We start from the raw sequence: 22,673 nt of genomic DNA on the forward strand, positions 1-22,673 counted from the left end.
CCTCCTGTACATTTCCTTCAGCTCATCACTGAGCCATATCCATCAACTGTTTCTGCTCTATACTAGCCAAGCCTCTTCCCCTCCTTCTAGATTTAATTTTAATTTTTTTTGGGTATGAACTTTTAAAAATGAATCAACTTTCTCTAGATTCTGCAAAATTAGCCACCTTGTAACCTCTCCTCAGTCTCCTGGCCCAAAAAAAAAGTCTTTCTTTCTTTCTGCGCTCTGTATACTACAATCTCATATTTCCTGCAGCATAGGGGTCAGAACGACATGCTGCCAGGTCTGAGGAAGAGTCACCAACCCAAAACGTTAACTCCGTTTTTTCCTTCAGTTGCTGCCAGACCTGCTGGGCTTTTCCAGAATAATGAGAGATAATGGGAACTGCAGATGCTGGAGAATTCCAAGATAATAAAATGTGAGGCTGGATGAACACAGCAGGCCAAGCAGCATCTCAGGAGCACAAAAGCTGATGTTTCGGGCCTAGACCCTTCATCAGAGAGGGGGATGGGGAGAGGGAACTGGAATAAATAAGGAGAGAGGGGGAGGCGGACCGAAGATGGAGAGTAAAGAAGATAGGTGGAGAGAGTATAGGTGGGGAGGTAGGGAGGGGACAGGTCAAGGAGGTGGGATGAGGCTAGTAGGTAGCTGGGGGTGCGGCTTGGGGTGGGAGGAAGGGATGGGTGAGAGGAAGAACCGGTTAGGGAGGCAGAGACAGGTTGGACTGGTTTTGGGATGCGGTGGGTTAAGAGCTGGGCTGGTTGTGTGGTGCAGTGGGGGGAGGGGACAAACTGGGCTGGTTTAGGGATGCAGTAGGGGAAGGGGAGATTTTGAAACTGGTGAAGTCCACATTGATACCATTAGGCTGCAGGGTTTCCAGGCGGATTATGAGTTGCTGTTCCTGCAACCTTTGGGTGGCATCATTGTGCACTGCAGGAGTCCCATGATGGACATGTCATCAAGAGAATGGGAGGGGGAGTGGAAATGGTTTGCGACTGGGAGGTGCAGTTGTTTGTTGCGAACTGAGCGGGGGTGTTCTGCAAAGCGGTCTCCAAGCCTCCGCTTGGTTTCCCCAATGTAGAGGAAGCCGCACCGGGTACAATGGATGCAGTATACCACATTGGCAGATGTGCAGGTGAACGTCTGCTTAATGTGGAATGTCATCTTGGGGCCTGGGATAGGGGTGAGGGAGGAGGTGTGGGGGCAAGTGTAGCATTTCCTGCGGTTGCAGGGGAAGGTGCCGGGTGTGGTGGGGTTGGAGGGCAGTGTGGAGCGAACAAGAGAGTCACGGAGAGTGTGGTCTCTCCGGAAGGCAGACAGGGGTGGGGATGGAAAAATGTCTTGGGTGGTGGGGGCGGATTGTAAATGGCGAAAGTGTCGGAGGATGATGCGTTGTATCGGAGGTTGGTGGGGTGGTGTGTGAGAACGAGGGAGATCCTCTTTGGGCGGTTGTGAGGGATGTGTTGCGGGAAATACGGGAGACGCGGTCAAGGGCGTTCTCGATCACTGTGGGGGGAAAGTTGCGGTCCTTAAAGAACTTGGCTTTTCCAGAAACTTTGTTTTTGTTCCTGATTTACAGCATCTGTAGTAGTTTTGGTTTTTATTATACTGTAAGTGTACCATTTAATACAATACTGACATAACCTTAGATTTAAGGTGGAGCATGAACATGGGATGGTTGGACTTTCGTTTGTGTGCTGTATACCCCAAGTCAACTTCCCACCTCTTACATTGCATGGCCCTGCTAATCCTCTATTCCATGCCTCAACAGCCTTATCCACCTGAGGTAGGAGACTTGGGTTGTTGGCAACGATAAAAATGCAAGAGGCAGTTGTTGTCGAATGAAGGGTCCAGGCCTAAAATGTCAGCTTTCCTGCTCGGCCTGTGTTCTTCCAGCTCTATACCTTGTTATCTCAATTTGTTCACGTTGTCAAGATAACAAAGTGTGAAGCTGGATGAACACAGCAGGCCCAGCAGCATTTCAGGAGCACAAAAGCTGTTTCGGGCCTACACCCCTCTCTGATGAAGGGTCTAGGCCCGAAACGTCAGCTTTTGTGCTCCTGAGATGCTGCTGGGCCTGCTGTGTTCATCCAGCCTCACATTTTATTATCTTGGATTCTCCAGCATCTGCAGTTCCCATTATCTCTCGTTCACATTTTCGTAGGATTTGGGCGGAGGGGGCAGGCTACGCCTGCGCACACTTCGACAATGAAGCCCCGCCCTCAGGAGTGCTGGAACTTTCGGCGGCGCCGCTTTTATCCGCTATTTTGAGGCAGCGGGACATCGGTAACACTCCGCCGGATAAGAGGTCGGTGTGAAGGGGGGGGGGGGTCTGGGGGTTTTGTCGGACGCAGAGTCTGTGTTTTCAAATTTATTTGTCCCCGATCAGAGCCGATTCCGGTGCTGTCAGCCTGAAGCCTCTTCCCAATCTGCCCTGCCCAGCCACACACAAAACAAAGATTCCATCCCATCGGTGGATAGGTGCTGAGGGTAGGGTCTGGGGAGAAGAAACCGCTGCCCAGCCCAGGGGGTGGGGGAGGCGATCGGCCCCGGCATCGTGAATATTCGCAACACGTGCCCGACTGAGACGGAAAACGAGAAGATTGAGGATTCAACTTCAACATACACACAGACACCACCCCGCCCCCCGGTTACCCAGCTTTTCGGATACCGAGGGAAGGGAAGCGACTCTCGCTCGGTGTGGGGACACGGCGAATACTCAGCCCGCAGACACCTACCATCTCGGGAGCTCGAGAGTCGCCGTCCGCTCAGCTTCGACCCAACCGCCGGAAGCCGCGACCTCCCTGAACCCGGAAGTTGGCCGCGCCTCCAGAGCCCGGATCGACGACCCCGCTTCTTGGTGGCGGGATCAACAGCGCGCAGACTCAATGGATCATTATCCTAGATAATAAAATGTGAGGCTGGATGAACACAGCAGGCCAAGCAGCATCTCAGGAGCATGCTCCTGAGATGCTGCTTGGCCTGCTGTGTTCATCCAGCCTCACATTTTATTATCTTGGAATCTCCAGCATCTGCAGTCCCCATTATCTCGGATCATTATCCTACCCGGCCCCCGGGAACAGAACAGAAACTTAATGTCACGTGAAAAATACAATGAATAGTTTTATAAGTCGTCCCACCACAGCACCTACAATGACAGATGTTACACAAGTAAAATTAGGACGAAGTTCGTCACAGTTTAGTTAATGGTTCCAGTTAACGCTACCCCGTGCACCACACAACCAGCCCAGCTCTTCCCCTCCACCCACTGCATCCCAAAACCAGTCCAACCTGTCTCTGCCTCCCTAACCGGTTCTTCCTCTCACCCATCCCTTCCTCCCACCCCAAGCCGCACCTCCATCTCCTACCTACTAACCTCATCCCACCTCCTTGACCTGTCCCCTCCCTACCTATACTCTCTCTCCACCTATCTTCTTTACTCTCCTTCGGTCCGCCTCCCCCTCCCTATTTATTCCAGAACCCTCACCCCATCCCCCTCTCTGATGAAGGGTCTAGGCGCGAAATGTCAGCTTTTGTGCTCCTGAGATGCTGCTGGGCCTGCTGCGTTCATCCAGCCTCACATTTTATTATCTCGGATTCTCCAGCATCTGCAGTTTCCATTATCACCCGTGCATCATCTACCGCCTACCCACACAATTCAAAAAACTCAATTCAAAAGAAAAGCCCAAACTCATGGATCATGTCACGTGTTTGTTGAAGTTAAAGTTCCCGCTACGTTCATGGTGCAACAGAACTAATCCAACAGATTAAAAAAAAGTTATCAGCTGAATCATCAGATACCAATATCAAATGCCTGGGCCAACTAAAGATTCATGCATAATTAACTGTCAGTGCCCACTCTGCCACTTAATGTGGCCTCAAATCCCATATAGTTGCAGATTTTGGTGAAGTGTTGCTAAAAACAAAATCTTTGTACATCTAGTTTATCTCCCAACATTCTCCTTGATCTAATTATTCTAAAGCCAGTCTAGATGACTCTTCATTAGAGCTAAAGGGAACTGGGGAAGGGGCAACTTTTTTGCAATAGTTGGGTGGGCAGGGTCAGAAGTGTTGGGGGAGAAAGGATGTTGATGGTTCAGATGAAGTGATGGAAATGCAAGAAAGGAAGAACAATGTTGTGTTTAACTGCCAGACATTTTCACATTCTGATTACTTTTTCACTTTGCTCCCAGCTGACATTAGCAGTTCTTATAAAGTGCATGACATGTCCTTGGATTCCAGCAAAAAGTTTTTTCTTGTAGTCACTTATGGTGCATCAGGACATCCAATTCTGACATTATTTGACCTGGCAGCCCATCAATGCTAGTTAAGTGGCATTCTGACCAAATTTAGCAGCAGGAGGAGGGGAAAAAAGGAAGATAAAATGACAAAAAGAAATTATGTGGAGGGTTTGAAACTCATTACTTACGATTTACAGAAAGCTGGAGTAGTCCATCACTCATCTACCTGGGTTGGAGTGATTGCCAAAACCCTGAGATGAAAGATCACACCATTCTATCCAATTTCATCTCAGCTACCTGCCAGGTCTTTGATTTTAATTTTGTTAAATGTATCCCTACCTTTTTCCACAATACCATCACAAAACCAGTTTTACTAAGAGAATACCAATGAATCCGTATCCATTATGCTTCCTTTTTGTGGGGTCTCAGGGCCAAGGTGCAGGATTTAATCTTTCCAAAGGCCTTGAACACACTTTTAATGTCATCTTCTGACAGACTCAGGCGAACTGACTTGACATAAACTCTCTTAAATGCCCTTACTTCCTCTGCAAGATTGGCAGTGATTGGTTCAGCTTGTGCTATGCTACTCTGCCTGCCAACCTTAATGTTTCTGGATGTTGATGCAGTGGATTAATTAGGTTATTAGCCACCCTGCCCCCCACCTGGGAGGTGTGTCAGTTATGTTATTTACTGCTCCATCCCCACTAGACCATTGCCTCCCCCCAACTCCATCAGAGGTGCACTAGTTAGTTAGGGTACACCCCCACTCCTCACGGTGGAGTTGTTCGAGTGGTGCAAACAAGAACAGAAATTGGAGAAACTCAGGTCTGGCAGTGTCTGTGGGGGGTAATTAGAGTTAGTGTTTCAAGTCCAGCCCAATTTTATTTTTGGGTGGAGGGGGTCACTGGACTTGAAACATTTACTCCATTTTCTTTCTACAGATGCTGTCAGACCTGCTGAGTTTCTCCAGCTTTTTCTGTTTTTGTTTGTTTCAAATCTTCAGCACCCACAATTGTTTTCTTACATCATTAAGATGGTTATTGGTGAGGTACCCTTCCCTTTCCTAGGGTCGTCAGTGGGTTACATAGTTAGTTAGACAGGTACCCTGTTGAGGTGGTGGGTTACTGAATTAGCTAGGTATCCTCCAGCAAGCCTAGCTGCAGAGGTGGGTTAGCTAGTCAGTTAGGTACCATTCATCCCCCTTCCTTGGGTTGAGGCAGTGGGTTATGTCGTTCAGATTTGCTTGCCATGTGTCCTAGCTTGGCAATGATGGCTTTAGTCAGTCTCCACTATATTGCCTCCCTCTTTGCTCTTGAGAGGCAGCTTTCCACAATAGGAATAAATGTGAATAAAGTGTCTGGGAGACTGTTGTTATTCAGCACAAAAAAAGTTTATTAATCATACACCGTTAAGTACAATGCTCATTTTGCAAGATGCAGCTTATTCCACAGGGAATTTCCAAGAGCCAGTAAACACTAAAGCTCTGGGCAGCTGCCAAATACATAAACCATGATTTGTTTAAAAAAAATTTGGTTTTACTTCAAAACTAGAGGACTGATGTAAACCCAGTAATGTGTTGCAGTTACAAATGTTTGTAAAATCATCAATCTCATGCTACAAAAAGTATTGGCACTTCTGACATTTGACAACCTCAGGCACAAAATATATGGGCATTCCTTAAAACCAACAATTTTGGCAAACCTGAAATGCAAACAATATAATATGGTAACTTCTAACTAATTCTTTGTTTGAGTACATCTCATACTCAGTTATGACAAAGAGCATTGCAAGAAAACATGGAATGTTTGCAACTCAAACACCAAAGGGGCTAAAATATATATATAGAAAAATGTACAACAAAGTTAAGTATTGATGTGCGCCACTCTGAGCTTTGTACTATTTTGTGTCCTATGTAAAAATAATTTTAAACTATTTTACTACTTTTATACAATCACTACATTTATGCAAGACTATCATTTTATAATGCTTGTTAGAAAAATTTACAGTATTGTACAATACAAAAATAGCCAAGCAACATTAAATGTAAGTTTTCATCCTTTAGTGTACTTTATAGTCTAGGAATGGAGGGTCTCTGTTTCTTCTTTGCAATTATTAAATGGCACCATCACTGACTAAAGGTTTAATATGATAATTTATAATCATGTCAAAAGTATTCTAATTTTCAGTCGGACAAAATCGCAATTTCATTTTCAGAATGTGATTCCATTCAACAAATTAGACCTGAACGAAACTGGTAAAAGAAAGTGAACTATTTGAAGCAAAAAGAGCAGCATTGATAGCAAGGTATTTTGAACATGATGGCTACAAGGCGCAAACATGATGTTTAAATCTTGTTCAAAAACATCCTTTGAAACTAAGGATATGCTGCATGATACATCCTCAGCAATGTTATATTACTGCTTGGTCAAAGTGATTAATGCACATTTATACATAGATTCTGGTGGCAAAATCAAGTTGTATACCAGCATCAGTTAAGTCTAATGAGACACATAGCAATCTCAATAGAAACTGCAGAAAATAAATTTAGTTAGGTATGCCATTTGCCTGCAAAGAATACACATACCGTATAAAAGATCTGTAAGATTGCTGGAAAAGCCCACAAAGTAGTAGACCTAAATATCTGCATTCATGTCACGTTCATGGGAGTGGCATTTAATTCCAATACTGCTGGAAAGAATTAGTACTGTAAGTTATCCAGTTCTAAAACCTAAGTTTAAACTGTAGAATGATAAGTCGAAAAGGGTGTTCTTATGGAGTTCCTGCTCTGCATGAATTCCCTTTAAACTGGTATAGCATGTAAGGCTCAAAATACAATATTCCTATAACTTTTCCTTAATTAAGTCTATTAATTTGTCAAATTTTAGAAGAGAGAACTCGGTCTGTCTCTTTATTTAACAAAGGTGCAACTGAACAAAATAGTGCTTCCTTGGCTCACATTGGCAGGTCAGTACTATTATGCCTTGTTTTTCTTGCAGTTCCATCATCTCTTGGCAGTGCTTTCTGTAAGTTTGACATGGCAGCAGTCTTTTCTATGTCTATCATAGCATATAATTCTGTTCGCCTGGTTGGAGTCTGTGGAAGTGGAGTAGTGGGTGTTTTTGGAGTTTGTGGATTATCTGAATCACTACCACCTTCCAAGTCAACTTGGATGTAGTTCAGCTGCCTACGTTCAAGACTTGGTCGTCTTAAATCAAAATTAAAAACACTTGGAGAACAATCCAGTTGTCGTAAAAAATCAACCTTGTGTATGTTAGGCTGAACAGTTACATTCTCTGTATTGACATAGTTGTGCATTTGATCAAGATTAGTGTGATAACCGTTTTGAGAAGGTGTCTTTGGTCCCAAACTATCTTCTTCATCTCTGCTTAGTTTCCGTACTTCCCACACTGGAGGCAAAGAAGGCAAGTTTTCATAATTCAAGAGTGCAGTCCTTCTCTGAGCAGAATTGTTTATATTCTGAGCATCTGTACCATGATTTGACGTCAGTCTACTCCGCCTGCCTCCTGAGGCATTGGAGATTGACAGGCCATTAAGATTTTCAAACCCTAGTTTATTAGTAGACGGTGCTTCTTTGCGCTCATCACTGTCGTATCCAGTGTCCCAATCAGTACAATTTGTGCCACTGCCACTTGTCTGTTCACTTTGAAGGGCTTCCTGTCTCTCCTTTTCCATTTGTTGCATTTGGACAGGAGTTGGTCCCAAAACAAACTTAACCCCTTCGGGTTCAAAGGCAACGTGTGGGTTCCTCTCTTCCACTGAACAACAATGATCTCCTGGTTCTCTGTTGACATCACCATTTAAGGGCTGGAGTTCCACTGATGTTTGCACAGTGGATCTGTTTTTCAGTTCTTCATGTACACCAGAGGTATTGACGTATGTATGGACCTGTGGATAGATGAAACACAAAGACGTAAGGAATCATGTTGAAAAAATCATATTAAAAGTATGAACCCTACCCAGAGAAAAAACACATCAAAATTAGCGCAATAATGTCTTCATACTCAAGTACAACTCATCCCGGGGTTACGAATGGGTTCTGTTCTTGTCATTGTGCGCAATTTGGAACACAATACAGTAGAGTATAAAATAGCTGTTTGTAAGTATGAGCAAACACTCACATGTGGGATCTTTAAAATTAATGTTAATCCACCCCGTATGTGATCTTGATCATAAGCACTGGCATTCGTACGTCGAATGTTCATAAGTCGTGGTCTGCCTGTAAATGTTTCTTCAGATAGTATCGTTTGAAATTGGTAGCAATTATGTAAAAATGTCAGTGTTCATCATTACTCCCCTGAAATTGACTGAAACTTCTGAAGACTGTAGTTAAATGCAGAAATCTGCATGGTATCACTGACTTTAGGCTTTCCCAGAGGATTCACTATTGGGGTTCACCCAGAATGAACCAGGTAGAAATCACTGACCAGATAAAAGGTTTGCTCTTTTAAACTACGAGTCAAATGAGAAGTAATTAGGTTTTTAGATGGTGTATGAAGTTCATAATCACAGTTGAACAGCCTCACTGTCGCAGACAAAACAATTTAATACTTGTTGAATTTCAAGTTTTCGGCATTTTTAGAAAATAATACAAATTTCCTCATGACAATTCAGATTCCATTTAAACCACATGTATATTTCAATTATTTATTTCACTCTCTGTAGAAAGCCAAGTCTTGGAGTCACATTCAAAGAGATTTGAAAAGCTGACATTTTTGCCAGAGATCTGGGCAGCTTTTTTCACAGCTATTAGTAGGCGTTTTGGCTTAGCCAAAGACCACTAAGTCTAGACATTTTTTTCAGCATGAAGTACAAGACGTATCCTCTGTTCAAGAACTTTCTGTTCTGCAGATCTGAAGAATTAACTTGAATCTTTAATATCCTGACTTCTTTCCTTGAACAATTTTAGAAAAAGTCAAATGTTATCCAAGAACTTAAGAAATAGGAGCACTAGGTGGTTCTGCCCTTTGAACCAGGTATCCTATTTAATGAGATCATGGCTGGTCTTCTATTTCAATCCCATTTTGCTGCACTTGTAGGATTGTACTGCTTGACAACTTTAATATGCAGAAATTGACCAATCCTGGTCTTTAACATCTTAAGTGACTGAACCTCCTCAGTCCTCGGGGGGCAGAGAATTCCAAACATTCACCACTCTCCAAGGAGAAAAATTTCTCCTCATGTCAGACGTAAATAGTCTAGCCCTTAATGAATCTTTGTCTCAGCCAGAGGAAATTCTTCATTCACCACCTCAATCCCAATAAGAATTTCTATTGTTTGAATGAGATCATCTCTCATTCTTTGAAACTCCACATTGTTTTTACAAGTGCATAATATTTGTGAAAAAGAAGTTTCCTAGCTCCTTGCATCAATATGCAAACACATTTTTTTTCTTACCTATTAAATTATTTCAGGGTAAAATGTCACACTGTTCGTACCTGTTCCTCTGAAATTATCAGAGGGTGAGTTGACTCCTCATCCAATGAGGGCAGACGTGCACTACCTACAGATGGATGTCGTGTTGAAGGGTGAGAAGAGCCATCTCCAAATGATGGATACCGAGGATATCCATTTGGTAAACTTGGTTGAACAAAACCTGGAGCTGTTAGGAATGAAATACAAATAATTGTAGAAAATATTGTAAACTTATTCAAATTACATTTTTACAGTATAAAACTTAACTAAAAAAAAATCCTGCAATATGTATGCCCTATGGAAGCTTTCACTTTTAAATGTGGCCCGTCACAGGCATGAGTCCTCTCACTTCAGAAGACCTGTAGAAACCTGCAGATTCGAAGTAGTGATTCCTAAGTTTACCAAGCATCTTCCACTGAATTAAAGTAGCCAACTGGGGGAACATCCATAGATGCTCACCACCACTATCAGAAATTTGACAGTACCAAAACTCAGCTCAGCCTGATGAAAGAGAAAGCAGCAAGATGAAGTCTGGTTAAATCAATATTTGCATCAGAACAGCTAAATGCAAAAAAGTATCATAGGCAGCTTTTGATAATTATAACCACCAAAGTCTCGCAAGTTACAAAGATTTTTAGAAAACTACAGGAGCAAACAATTCTTGTTTCATGGTTATTTTTTATTTTGATATTCATACCACATTTAAAAAGTGGTTAGTGTATCCTGATTAATATTAAAGTGTCTTCAATGATGAGAAAATGTTCAAAAATTTCCACTGACTGCTGTTTCCTAGGTTCACCCAAGCAGACTGTACACCTTGATCCTTCAACCTTCTAATATACTCATGCAGTCCCTTATTAAGGGCGCTACACCACCTCCTGTTTGCCTATTCTTAAAAGAATAATAACCTTAAATCTTCAGTTTCCAATCCTGATCATCCTGTAGATACTTTTTTGTAATGTTAATTAAATCATTACTTCAATTTGTGCTTTCAAATCATCAACCTTGTTGTGAATTCAGATAAAGCACATTTAAACCCACCTTTTTAATATTATTCTGCTCCCATTTAATATTTGCCTTTGCTTAGTTGGTGTCAAATTAAGATAACTACTATTTCCTATTACCTGTTCTTCTACACTCCAAACAGGACTCCCTCCAATTCCCATCCCTTGCCAATCTTATTTAAATCCTCCCCAAAGGAGCAACAAATCTCCCTTTGAGGTCATTAGACTTACTCCTAATAAGATTTAATCCACCCCACCTGCCCCAGAATCGGTCAGAAATTTGATATCCTCCATCCTATAATTCTTATATCCTGTGCTGAAATGTTCAATTTTTCTATTCCTATGCTCACTAGCACATGAGACAAAGTAATGTTGAGATTACAGCTTCTTGGGTCCTACTTGGTGACCTCCTCCCTAATTCTTTAAAGTCTGCTTTTGAGCCTCAAGCCACCTACTAGCTACTGTTATTGATATCAGTAATCTCTGGCTGTTCATTTATAATCAAGAGAATGTCCTGCAGCTGCTTCATAACATCCTTGACCCTGACATCAGCCAGGCAACACAACATCCTGGAAACATGGCTACGCGTGAACAGCTACCTAGACCCAAGCTTGAGAACATTCTTGCTAAACTTCTCCACACTCAACCTCCTTCCCCTCCTGTAAGATACTCCTAAAACTTATTTTAGTGATCAAGTGTCAGATAATTTCTCTGAATATCTTCTTACATGGTTGGCTGTCAACACACCTATGAAACATCTAGGAATGTTTTGCTATGTTGAATGCAGTATCAGAATACAACCTGTAGTAATAGAAAGCAAGGGCCTTTACAATGAGAGGATTTGAGTGCAGGAGGAGGGATGGGTCACTGCAATTGTACACGGCCTTAGTGAGAGTACACCGCTGGAGCATTGTGTCAGTTTTAGTCTCTTTATCTGGCCACGGAGGGAGTGCAACAAAGGTTTGCCTAAATCTGAGACAGATTGATTTTTGCAAGACAGGCACATCAGGGAACATAGAGCCAAGGAGAGTGGATGAAATTAGGACCTGGATTAGCCATTAGCTCATTGTGAAGCAGGCGCAAAACATTGTTGCAAGTTGCCTATAGGAGGAAGCCAGTCACAGTTGAATGTAACATATTTGATGGATAAACTAGACCATTTTATATGTTGAAATGAACTAGCTCAGTGCTTTCTGGGCTTATTCATTAAAGAGAAAGGGCATCCTACAACTTTGTTAATTTTGAAGCCTCTGTTTCAGATCTCACCACAAACATGACATCCTTGCCAACAATTCAATTTCTCATGACACTCACTGTTTGATGCTGAGCCAACATGTTGAAGTCCTACCCTACCCTAAGCTAGCTGCTGAACTCATTTTCTCCAACACATAATTTGGGTCCTGCCATTTCCAGAACACAACCTATTTCAGCCTAATCCCTGCTAAGGCTGTCATTCATCCTACTGTCACCATCATAGGTGATTAAGCAATGGTCTCCTATCCTCTACCAGCTTCTGAAAAACTTTGCTGCCTAACACTATCTTGTCGACTGTTCATTGCTGATTGACTTTTGAGTTGTACGTTTGCAAGAGAACTGAGGAATAAAAGCAAAGTACTACAAATGCTGACAATCTGAAATTTAATTCAGGAAGCATCAACAGTATGACAAAACTAGCAACATGGTTGAGTCAAGAAGCTATGACATCATGTTTGTGACTAAAAGTTGTGAATTTTCAAGTTTACTGGCACAAACTTCAATCCAATAAAAAGGAACAGGTGCGGGACTGGACCATTTGGCCACCCGAGCCTCCTTTGTCAAGATCATGGCCTCAACTCCACTTTGTTGTCAGCCTTCTATAATCCTTCACTCTTCTGTTAAAGAACTGTCTAAACTCAGCCTGCGTGTTTCAATAAGAACACCTCTCATTCTTATACACTTCAATGACTGCATGTCCAATTTTACCCTATTTGGCATCTCTTCCTGGCTAGTTGGTTTGTTATTTGTATTTTAATAATTGAACATTACATCCAGCTGGGAGGTTAATCACAGGAGAGAACATTTTGGCTTTGAATTACACTGAGGCTGATTTAATGGCTGGAGCATCTTTAGACTCTTGGCCTTCAAGGTGAAGCTGTTTGCTGACAAGTACCTCTGAACAAATATAGCAAGAATACTCACTGGTAGGTGTTCGTGGAGTTCTCGGAATATCCAATTCATTTTGTGTTTCATTTCTTTCTATAATCGGCTCTTCCACTATACTTATACTGTTCGACTGCATGATATCTTGCAGCAAGTTGAAAATCTCTTCTGCTCGTGCACATTTGAATGCAAAGATTCCTAAAGAACAATTGATAAACATTAAAGATTTAATATGCAAATAATACAAGACATTTTGAAAGATCTGTGACAACTTTGAGGTGTGTAATGTTATAATTTTTTTAAACTGACACTTTTACAAGTTTAATCCAAGTACAAACTCATATATTGATTTTAACATAAACAAAACGTTGCAAGTTTTACAGCATCTTTGAAAACAAATTATGACACTGACCCTCATTAAAAAAAAGGGGAGAGGTGTTTGGTGCATATTCCAGAAATCAAAGCCCGTCACCAAAGGCATTGGCAATGAAAGTGGAGCAATTAAAGTCAGGGATGCACTGGATCCACAATTAGATATGCACAAATTTTGAGAGTTATGATGCTGAAGTGGATGACAGGGATAGGGGAGGAACAAGGTCATACAGTGATTTGAAAACAAGGATGAAAATTTTTAAATCATGATGTTCATGTCAATGATGCACAAAACCTCCTCCGCCCCCTTTCCCGTAAAGATACTGAATCCATGTTGGAGTTACGGCCTCCAAGGTCTTTGCATTTCACCAAAGTGGCCATTATTCTTTCAAGACCTGACATCAAGAGCTGGCAGATTATTCATCCTATGGGGTTCTCTGGACAGGAACCATCATCATTTTTTCAGCAACCATCACAGAAGTCAGGAAGTCCCACTCACATCCTAGTGTCACCAAAGCAAATTAAATCAATCCAGCTAAGAATCCATAACACAGCACAGACCTTGAATCAAGTTTTTGTAGTCCATATGGCTCAACTATTTAATGGATAAACAATAAACCACTGTAGAGAACCACATGCAGACTTTTATTGGTGCATTTAATAATTAACATAAAACACAGAGATAGGTCATAAGGGACAAAAAGTTGATAAATTGTCAAAAAAAATTGGAAGAAAAAACCCACAAATTTCATGGTACTATGGAGAGATGGAGTTTGTGGTCAGTGCATGGGCATTGCTGTTCATACAGACGTACAACTGACAGCCCATATGAAAAATTACACACAGTAAAAGGCAGGCATTGAAACTAGCCATCTCACCAGTATTGTGTCTCTTTGCAATGAACAGCAGAGGGAGCTTCACTTACCACTACACGTACAGACAGAAACCCTGTAATGGTCCACCTTTCCCAGCATTTTGATTTATCCTTCCATTGTAAGCATTAAGTCAGAGTTAACATTGTTAATTTAAGTATTAAATGCTAGAACTGATTATTTTCTTCAATACCAAGACTGAATCATGATTTTTATATGCAGAAAAAGTTTGATAAACTTTTGCCCCAAACACCAATGAGCATTTGAATTCATGCAAGATGTTTATCCCTTCATGTTACTGAATGAAAAACACACTTTGTGAAAGGAGGACCAAATTGTAAAAATCAAACATCAAACTGTAGTTATATATAGTTTTATTTCTCCAAAATGCTTCATCAGCTGGTTCATAAATAATGAAATAGAATTTAGAATGAGAATTTGTCATGTGTACTCAAGTATAAGAGTACAGTGAAAAGTTCACAATATCATCATTCCTAGCACCATCTTAGGTTTAAAGGTACACAGGTACAAAATCTTAAGCACAAAGTAGACAGATAAAGATCTTCTCTCAATTAAATAAAACGCTGTGCTTCCTTGAAAAAGGTTAATAAATGAAACAGAACACAGAATAAAAGAGTTTTTATTACAAAATTAGGCTGCACATCTGTCAGAATTAACTGCAACATCTCTGGACAAAACGTGTGTTCAAACAGCTGATAGACAAGAAACAGACATGACCACAAGATACTCTTGCATTTAAGTAAAACATAGAAACATTGATGTGCGGCTATAAAGTTTTGGTTTAATATGCTGAATTTCCTCATACACACAAACTAGAGTAGATTTGACGGAATAACTGACAAACCATGATAATATTCAATTGTTCATCAGTTATGAGACAGCACTACTCATGCAATCTTGACCTGTTAACAGTTCATCAAAAGATAAACAGTTTTTGACTTAGATAGATTACCGATCTAACTCCAATTATGACATCTCAAACATTTACTTCATATTGCATACAAGTTATTGGCCCAAATAGGTTGGGCACTAAATGTGCCAGCACAGCATTTAAAACTGTCTACCAACAAGCAGCTCCCAAAGGGAACAGTGCTGGCACAACAGGGGGCAAACCTGTTTGGACCAAATAGGTTTCCTTCATGTGTACTAAAAAGGAAGAGAACAAAAAACCAACCTGTTTTTCATTAGATGTTACTAAACAAGAAAAGCAGAGAAATAAAATGAAGGATGTTTCAATCATGCACCTGTTAACATTAGTCACATTATTCATGGTAACAGGGAAATAGATTAAAAATAAACGAGAGCATGGCTTAAAAAAAGACATTTTAATTTAAATTTTACACACATCAGGATAATTCACAAAATTACAATTGCAAAGGGCTGGAAACAATGTTTTTACAGCAGATGACAGTGCACTGATTGGCAGAGGTATTGTCATGAAAATGCATAAATTGGACAACAATTATCATATTCTGTCAAATCTAAATTTAAACTGAGGAGATTGACTAATTTGGCAAGGCATGTTGCCCAAGAATGAGCCAGAGAATGTCTGTTGCCTATTTCGTCACGTTAAAACACGTGTTTACATGTATTTTTTTTCCTCTGCAAAGAACTGTATGCAAGTGTGCCACTGTGATAATCTCATCTACAAGATGGGCAATCTGAAAACAAACTAGAACAACCAATCTGAAGAAAATGTTTATTGCAACAGTGTAAAAATGACTTAATTGGTAGTACATAACCTATAAAATGTTACTTAATTCAAGGTGATAGTTTGTGTTGGCTTTGCAATATTACTCGTAAAAAAGGTAAATTCACCATAGTCCTAGAAGACCACAGGCTGCTCTCTCATAAGAGAGCAAGTGCACGAGGTTGGGGGATGGGGGAATAGGGGGACAGAAGAGAGAGACGGCGGGGGAGAAGAGAGAAAGAGAGCACGAGGGCCAGAGAGAACGATGACTGGTGGTAGTTTAATCTGAGGTCACAATGCCTCAAGCAGCGTTGAGAAGGTAGGACCTTCCCTGTAATCTCAAGCCCAAATGGGAATTGAACCCACGCTAAATAACCATTTGCAAATTTCTTATCACAAACACTTTCAATTAGAACACAAACTAATGTTCAGCCTAATCATGCCATAATTACTTCTTCCAGTGGCAGTATTGTAGTTTGCAAATGACACAATAAATAATTGTGCTTGAAGTGTGTTTATTCCCACTGTCCAATTTGCTAATCTTAGTCATTGTAATTCCAAAATCAACACAAAGATTCAACGTATAATTTTAAAATTGAGACTCACTATTACTTGTTTGTCCAGTTTCAATCATCCAGTCTTTTAAGATGGAGTTCTTCACTCAATGTGTGGTGCCATGGAAAATACACTATTCACAATTTGAACATCCTCTTTCATTATTTAAGCTACACCCTTTGTCTTATGAAGTAAATCTACCAAATTTCTAACGTGAATAGTTTCATTGTCAACATTTGGCCTGACCACTAACAGCCATCTAAAAAGACAGACACTCCACTTCTGCTCTTTGCTGACCTGTCACTTTTAAAGGTACTGTGAACGATCGAGATTATTCTTGACTTGGACTTTTGAAAAACAGCCAAGCTCTCTTAAACAGTAAAATTAATGACTGGTTAACATAATTTTGATTTGACATTTAGGAAAGAATGTTGGCCAGAGAACTGGATAAACACCTTGTTCTTTGAATAATGTCACGGGAAGCTTAATGATCTGCTACAAAAATATGCAAATTACATTAAAGTTTAAACTATCATCAGAAGGACACCATCACCAGCAATCCCTCAGTGTTATTTTAATTGTGTTTAATTGCTGAATTAGAATTTAGACTAAGATAACTGGGGTGACAACCTTAGGGTGACATAACACATCACACATTTTCAGGAAGATTAAATATTGGAACAAAGTACATTTTAACTCAACATGAAATTGTTAGGAACCTCTAACTATTGCTCTTGTAATTGTAATTACACAACAGTGTTCAAATCAAAATATCTTAAACAGCTCTCAATAGTTTTTCAAATGCAATAATGGTTGGTAAAATTGAGTAAACTCAGATCAAGAAGTTCCTTAGTCTGTGCTGAGTTGGGTCATTGCAATAGGACACCAAAATAGCCCTCAACTCTTCTGATTTGGGAGGGGGAGGATTATTGCCAGGAACAAAAAAAAAAGCAAGAGATCCAGCTTCTCATCATTATCAGTGATCCTTTCTGAAAGTGCTGGTCTAGGACAACATCTTGATCATTTAAAAACAAAATTTAAAGGAACCCAGTCTATGAAATAAATGACTATCATTATATTAATGCTTTCTGTGCTGGACTGAACGCGTTATTTGAATACAATGTATAAGATTCTTAGAAGTCTTGACAGGGTAGATGCGGAAAGTTTCCTCTTATGAGAATGTCTAGGACCAGAGAGCACATGTCAAAAAAGGCATCAGATATTCATGACAGAGGCAGGCAATTTCTTCTCTCAGAGAGTTGTGAATCAGTGCAGTTCTTTACTACAGAGTGCTGTTGAGACTTAATCAGTAAGTATATTCAAGGCTGAGAAAGATTTTTCATCTGCAAGGCAATCAAAAGATTAAAGACAAGGCAGGAAAGCAGTTGAGAACTGTCAGATCGGCCATGGTCTCTGAATGGCAGAGCAGACTTGATTGGCTGAACTGCCAATTTGTGCTGCTACATTGTGCTGCCTTACAATCAAAACAACGAGTGCGAGAAGACTGTTAAAACTGGGTCTCTGTGTGTCTGTGTCAACAATATACACAAAAGCAGCTCCAACTGGATTCAAAATAGGGCAACTCCTTAAAGCAAAGCATAATTGTGCATACAAATTCTAAGAGAGACAGTCATTCTTCTAAATCCAGTTAATAAGTGTCTGACATACCTTGCCCAGTTTGACATCTTCGGCCACTTTCAAAAGAGAAGAGGTTAGAATCATAGCCATAACGACGCAAGCAGAGGTAAGGCCATTTCACAGGATCTCTCTTCCGTGTATGTAAAATCAATTCTGTATCTGTAAGTTCCATTATACCAGAACCCAGTTCATTACCATCATCATCCACGTTAATCACCTGTGGAAAAAATACAGTTTAAATGTTAGCGTTTTATGAACTAAATGCCACTTGTACAATAAAACATGTTCCAAAATATCAAACATTTGTGTCAATCCCAAATCCATGGAAAAAGACTTTGTTTTTGGATTTGGGTGTCATGATACTTAACTCAATCAAGAAACTACAATTGTAATCCAAAGATTCAAATAATGTGGTTTCTGAATCTCCAGTAGCATGGGGATGCTACACTGTTAAAAACAGGGACCCTGTTTATGCCAGAGAGTTAGAAAATACTGGTGAAGGTCAGAGTCCTAGATATACCCTGATTATGCTTCTAACTAATACTGAAGTCTCTGCTTTTGTTTTTCTTTAACTCTTTTTGTAACATTTTCTCTTGGTTGCAACTTTTGCAGAGTTTTTCAACTAGTAACCAACTACAAGTCATTTATGTAAAGCATTGTGATGCTCAACTTCACAACTTCAGGCATAACAATAGTTAACAAATCTTTTCAGAACAGATTTTCAGGGGTGAATAGCAAAGATGTTCCAAATACATATGACCTTGTTTCAGAGGGAAAGAAACATACATACATACGCACATAAAAGATTGTAAGCTTAAAACATAGATAAACACAATGTGAAGCTGGAGGAACACAGCAGGCCAGGCAGCATCAGAGGAGCAGGAAAGCTGATGCTTTGAGTTGGGATCCTTCTTCATTTTCTGAAGAAGGGTCCCGACCCGAAACATCAGCTTTCCTGCTCCTCCGATGCTGCCTGGCCTGCTGTGTTCCTCCAGCTCCCCCCTGTATTATCTGACTCCAGCATCAGTAGTGATTACTATCTCCAAGCTTAAAACAGATTACCTTAAATTTTGCTAGATGGTCATCTGGGACAGTGTCTTTATCTGGACAGCTACAAGAGCTACCCATGACTTCTTCAGAAGACCGCCTGATCTCTGAAATGAAAATATTTGAATATCACTTTCAAGTAAAAACAATAAGTGTTTTTCATTTACTTGACTGATTTTTGGGGAAATATCAGGGAACATTTTCAAAAGAGAAAGATCAAATTTTACTATTCTACATCTTTCTTATGTTTAACTCTGCTCAGTTAGATTATGTTTTATCTCCACAGATGCTGGCAGCTAATTCTCTCCAGAAATTTCTGAATTGGTTGCAGATCCTCAGCAACCACAGTTCTTCATTTTATTTTAGGTTTAAATTGTTTTGCTTACAGTGTGAAAGGACGAAATGGATGAATGGTCATATTATTGTCAGATTTAAAAACTGGTTTAATGCCAATATCAGGAAAACAAAGAATTAAAGTCCAGTCTTTTCCCCATCTCATCCATGAATCCCACAGCATTTCAAAAGTAACTGAAGGAATGAGTTCAAGATTGCTATGGCCATAACACATATAGCTGTTGTTTCTAAATTAAAAGCAAAACTATCACAACATAGGCCAAGTTTAAGCAATTTACTAAATAGGTGGTTGATTGCTAGGGAAAGGTTCCCAGAAATGACTTGACTTGAGTTTAGTGGTGATCAAGGCAGTATATCAGCACAGATGAAGAATTGGCTATCTAATAAAAGACAAAGTTGGATAAATGGCTCTTTTTCAGGACAGTAACATGTGACTAGTGGAGTGTTACAGAGATCAGTGCTGACGCCACAATTACCTACAATATATATTAATAACTCAGCTGACAGAAGTAAAAGGTATTATCACCAAAATTTTGGATGACACAGAAGTAGGTAAGAAGGCAATTGGTTAGGCTGACAAAATTTCTGCAGAGGTATAGATACAGGTTAAAAGAGTGGATATAATCTTGGTAGATGGAATATAATGTAGGAAAATGTGAGCTTATGAACTTTGGCAGGAAGAGGAGGGGAGCTGAATATTATTTAAATACAGGAATATTGTAGAAAGCTGCAGCACAGAGGGATTTGGAGGCCTTCATGATTAAATCACAAACAGATAACAGGGAAGGCAAATTGAATGTTGACTTTTATTTCAAAGAGAATGAAGTATAAAAATAGGGAATTCTTCAGGTTAGTTGGCTCGCCAGGCTGGTTTGTTGTTTTGCCGACGTTTCATTCCATGCTTGGTAACATCCTCAATGCAGCCTCCGATGAAGTGTCGGTGTGTTCTCTCGCCTGGTTTTTAAACTCTGGGGTTCATTGAGATGGATTGCCTCACTTCCGGTTTTCTTTCATAGTGGAATGTATATGGGGTCAAGTTCAATGTGTTAATTAATGGCATGCTTTGTGGAGTGCCATGCTTCCAGGAATTCTCATGCTTGTCTCTGTCTAGCCTGTTCCAGGATCTTGGTGTTGTCCCATTCGAAGTTGTGATTCTCCTTGTCCATGTGGATTGAGATGAATGAGTATTGGTCGTGTCTTTTTGTAGCCAGTTAGTGTTCTACTCTTGTCGTTAGTTTTCTTCCTGTTTGTCCGATGTAGTGTTTCTCGCTGTCTCTGCAGGGGATTTTGCAGATGACATTGGTCCTGCCCCTGGCGGGGAGTGAGTCTTTAGTTTGGGTGAGTAGTTGTCATAGGGTTGATGTGGGCTTGTGTGCCACTCTGATGCCCAGCAGTCATAGGAGTCTTGTGATGAGTTCCGGAACCAGGTATTACCACGCAGCGTGAAGTACAAACCACCCATCAACAACCCACAAGCCCGGAAAACAGCAGAACAAAATGGCTGCAAGATAGTAAGGGTAATGATAAATGATGCACACAACTGGATCCATAAATACAACAGAGAAATAAAACCACAAGACTCCTACAACCTCTGGGCATCAGAGTGGCACAGAAGCCCACATCAACCCTACGACAACTGCTCACCCGAACTAAAGACCCAGCCAACCTCAACACCCACAACCCAAGCTACAGATCTACTCCAAAACCATATAGGGAATTCTTACTAGAAGTATGTAAAGCACTGGTTAGACCATGCATAGAATACTGATAACAGTTTTGAGCTCCTTATCTAAGGAAAGATATAGGAGCATGAGAGAAAGTCCAGAGAAAATTCACTATGTTGATTCCAGGTACAGAAGGATTCTCTTGTGAAGAGTGGTTGGCAGGTTGGGCCTGTACTCATCGAAGTTTAGAAGAATAAGAGGCAACCTCAATGACACATTCAAGATTCTTAGGAGGTTTGACAAGGTAGATACTGAGAGGTTGTTTCACTTGTGGGAGAGCCAAGAATCAGATGGCATAATCTCAAAGTAATGTGACAACCATTTAAAACAAAGATGAGGAGGAATTCATCTCCTAGATGGTACGGAATCTGTGGAATTCTTTACTGCCGAAGATTATAAAGGCTGGGTTGTTATGTATATTTAAGGCTGAGATAGACACATTTTTCATCAGTAAGACAATCCAGATACATGGGGAAAAGGTAGCAAAGTGGATTTGAGAATGATCAGATTAGCCATGATCTCACTGAACAGCAGAGCAAACTCAATAGGCTGAATGGCCTACTGCTGCTTCTACGTCTGACAAACCTTCTATAATTGAAACAAATTCAAATTGAAGACAGAACACCAATATTAAATTTCATTTTCTAAGTGTTCATAAATGTGAATAAGCAATCACAAATGTCTAACTGGCTTTACATAATGAGGAAGAATACAAATTGATTGGAAGAAAGAAGTGATTTAATGTTTATGAAGAAAATATGTCAGACAGGTTTGACTGTTTTAAAACTGTTGCAGTGTGTATCAAAAATACATTTCTCATATGTACTCCCTTTATATTTTTCAGAAGAAAAGTTTTAAAAGGTTTGTCCAAAGATAAGTTATTTGAAATGGAATTGTTGCAATTTAAAGTTAGTTGTCTTGGCTGTTATTTTTCTAGTACCGATTTCATGATACATTCAATACACTAAAATGAACTGAATTGTGAAATTAAATCCTCCAAAGCCTGCTAAAAATTCCACATTTGCTATTTAGTTATGATAAACTGACAGCCCTACCCAAAACTTATGGAACTGTGAAATATGAGGTCCTAACACTAGTTTAAAGACAGTCAGAATTTCATGAAATAAAGTTAGAATTTTGATTTAGTCATGATTAATCAGTGACCCAGAACCTAGAAGACTGCATCCTAGCTTACAGAAAACTGTTTGGACAAAGTCACAACTGCACTGAAACAAAACTTGTACACTTATACACCATCACCGCACCCATTTCCAACCCATCACACCCACAACCCCTTCAAAAGACCCAGGAAATCAAAATTTCACACGACTTGTTTTGAAATTTTGTGATCAGGAATCTAACTATTCCGGGTTCTTCCTCTGATTGGTGTCAATCTTTCCTTTTTCTCCAAATTTGGAGCTCAAACTAAGGATATTGTAAATGCTTAAAGAAAGAAGTCGGGTGCAAAACAAAATTCATCCAATTATTTGTTTTCTCATTGCTAATATCTCTAGCAGTAAATTCTTGAAATGTATAAACTTTATCTCCATATGTATGGAATACATATTCATGCGCACTGTAGT

At 40.2% G+C, this 22,673-nt stretch overlaps 2 protein-coding genes and 1 long non-coding RNA gene across 13 annotated transcripts in view; 1 reads left to right on the top strand and 2 right to left on the bottom strand.

Annotated features, from left to right (window-relative positions):
* cct2 (chaperonin containing TCP1, subunit 2 (beta)) overlaps positions 1-2,865 on the bottom strand; it is a 23,385-nt gene extending 20,520 nt beyond the window's left edge. Inside the window, exon 1 of the mRNA XM_048549232.2 lies at positions 2,739-2,865. Within this exon, the coding sequence (XP_048405189.1) occupies positions 2,739-2,741 (3 nt within the window). The 5' untranslated portion in view covers positions 2,742-2,865. The remainder of the gene's footprint in view (positions 1-2,738) is intronic.
* LOC125460989 (uncharacterized) overlaps positions 2,207-22,673 on the top strand; it is a 27,134-nt gene continuing 6,667 nt past the window's right edge. The window contains exon 1 of the long non-coding RNA XR_007249364.2: positions 2,207-2,308. This is a non-coding gene — a long non-coding RNA (uncharacterized LOC125460989). The remainder of the gene's footprint in view (positions 2,309-22,673) is intronic.
* Positions 5,616-22,673, bottom strand: part of frs2a (fibroblast growth factor receptor substrate 2a) — a 103,461-nt gene continuing 86,403 nt past the window's right edge. For 9 of the 11 annotated variants that reach the window (XM_059652489.1, XM_059652492.1, XM_059652490.1 and 6 more), the window contains 5 exons: positions 19,028-19,119; positions 17,996-18,182; positions 12,857-13,015; positions 9,698-9,861; positions 5,616-8,147 (listed from right to left, as the gene is read on the bottom strand). In XM_059652489.1, coding sequence (XP_059508472.1) covers positions 7,194-8,147; positions 9,698-9,861; positions 12,857-13,015; positions 17,996-18,182; positions 19,028-19,093 — 1,530 coding nt within the window. In that variant the 5' untranslated portion in view covers positions 19,094-19,119 and the 3' untranslated portion in view covers positions 5,616-7,193. Of the gene's footprint in view, positions 8,148-9,697; positions 9,862-12,856; positions 13,016-14,114; positions 14,175-15,256; positions 15,277-17,995; positions 18,183-19,027; positions 19,120-22,673 lie in introns of those variants that run through there. The other 2 variants (XM_048549237.2, XM_048549236.2) reach the window with 2 other exon arrangements.

This window comes from Stegostoma tigrinum, chromosome 18, assembly GCF_030684315.1.
Source record: "Stegostoma tigrinum isolate sSteTig4 chromosome 18, sSteTig4.hap1, whole genome shotgun sequence".
Taxonomy (NCBI): domain Eukaryota; kingdom Metazoa; phylum Chordata; class Chondrichthyes; order Orectolobiformes; family Stegostomatidae; genus Stegostoma; species Stegostoma tigrinum.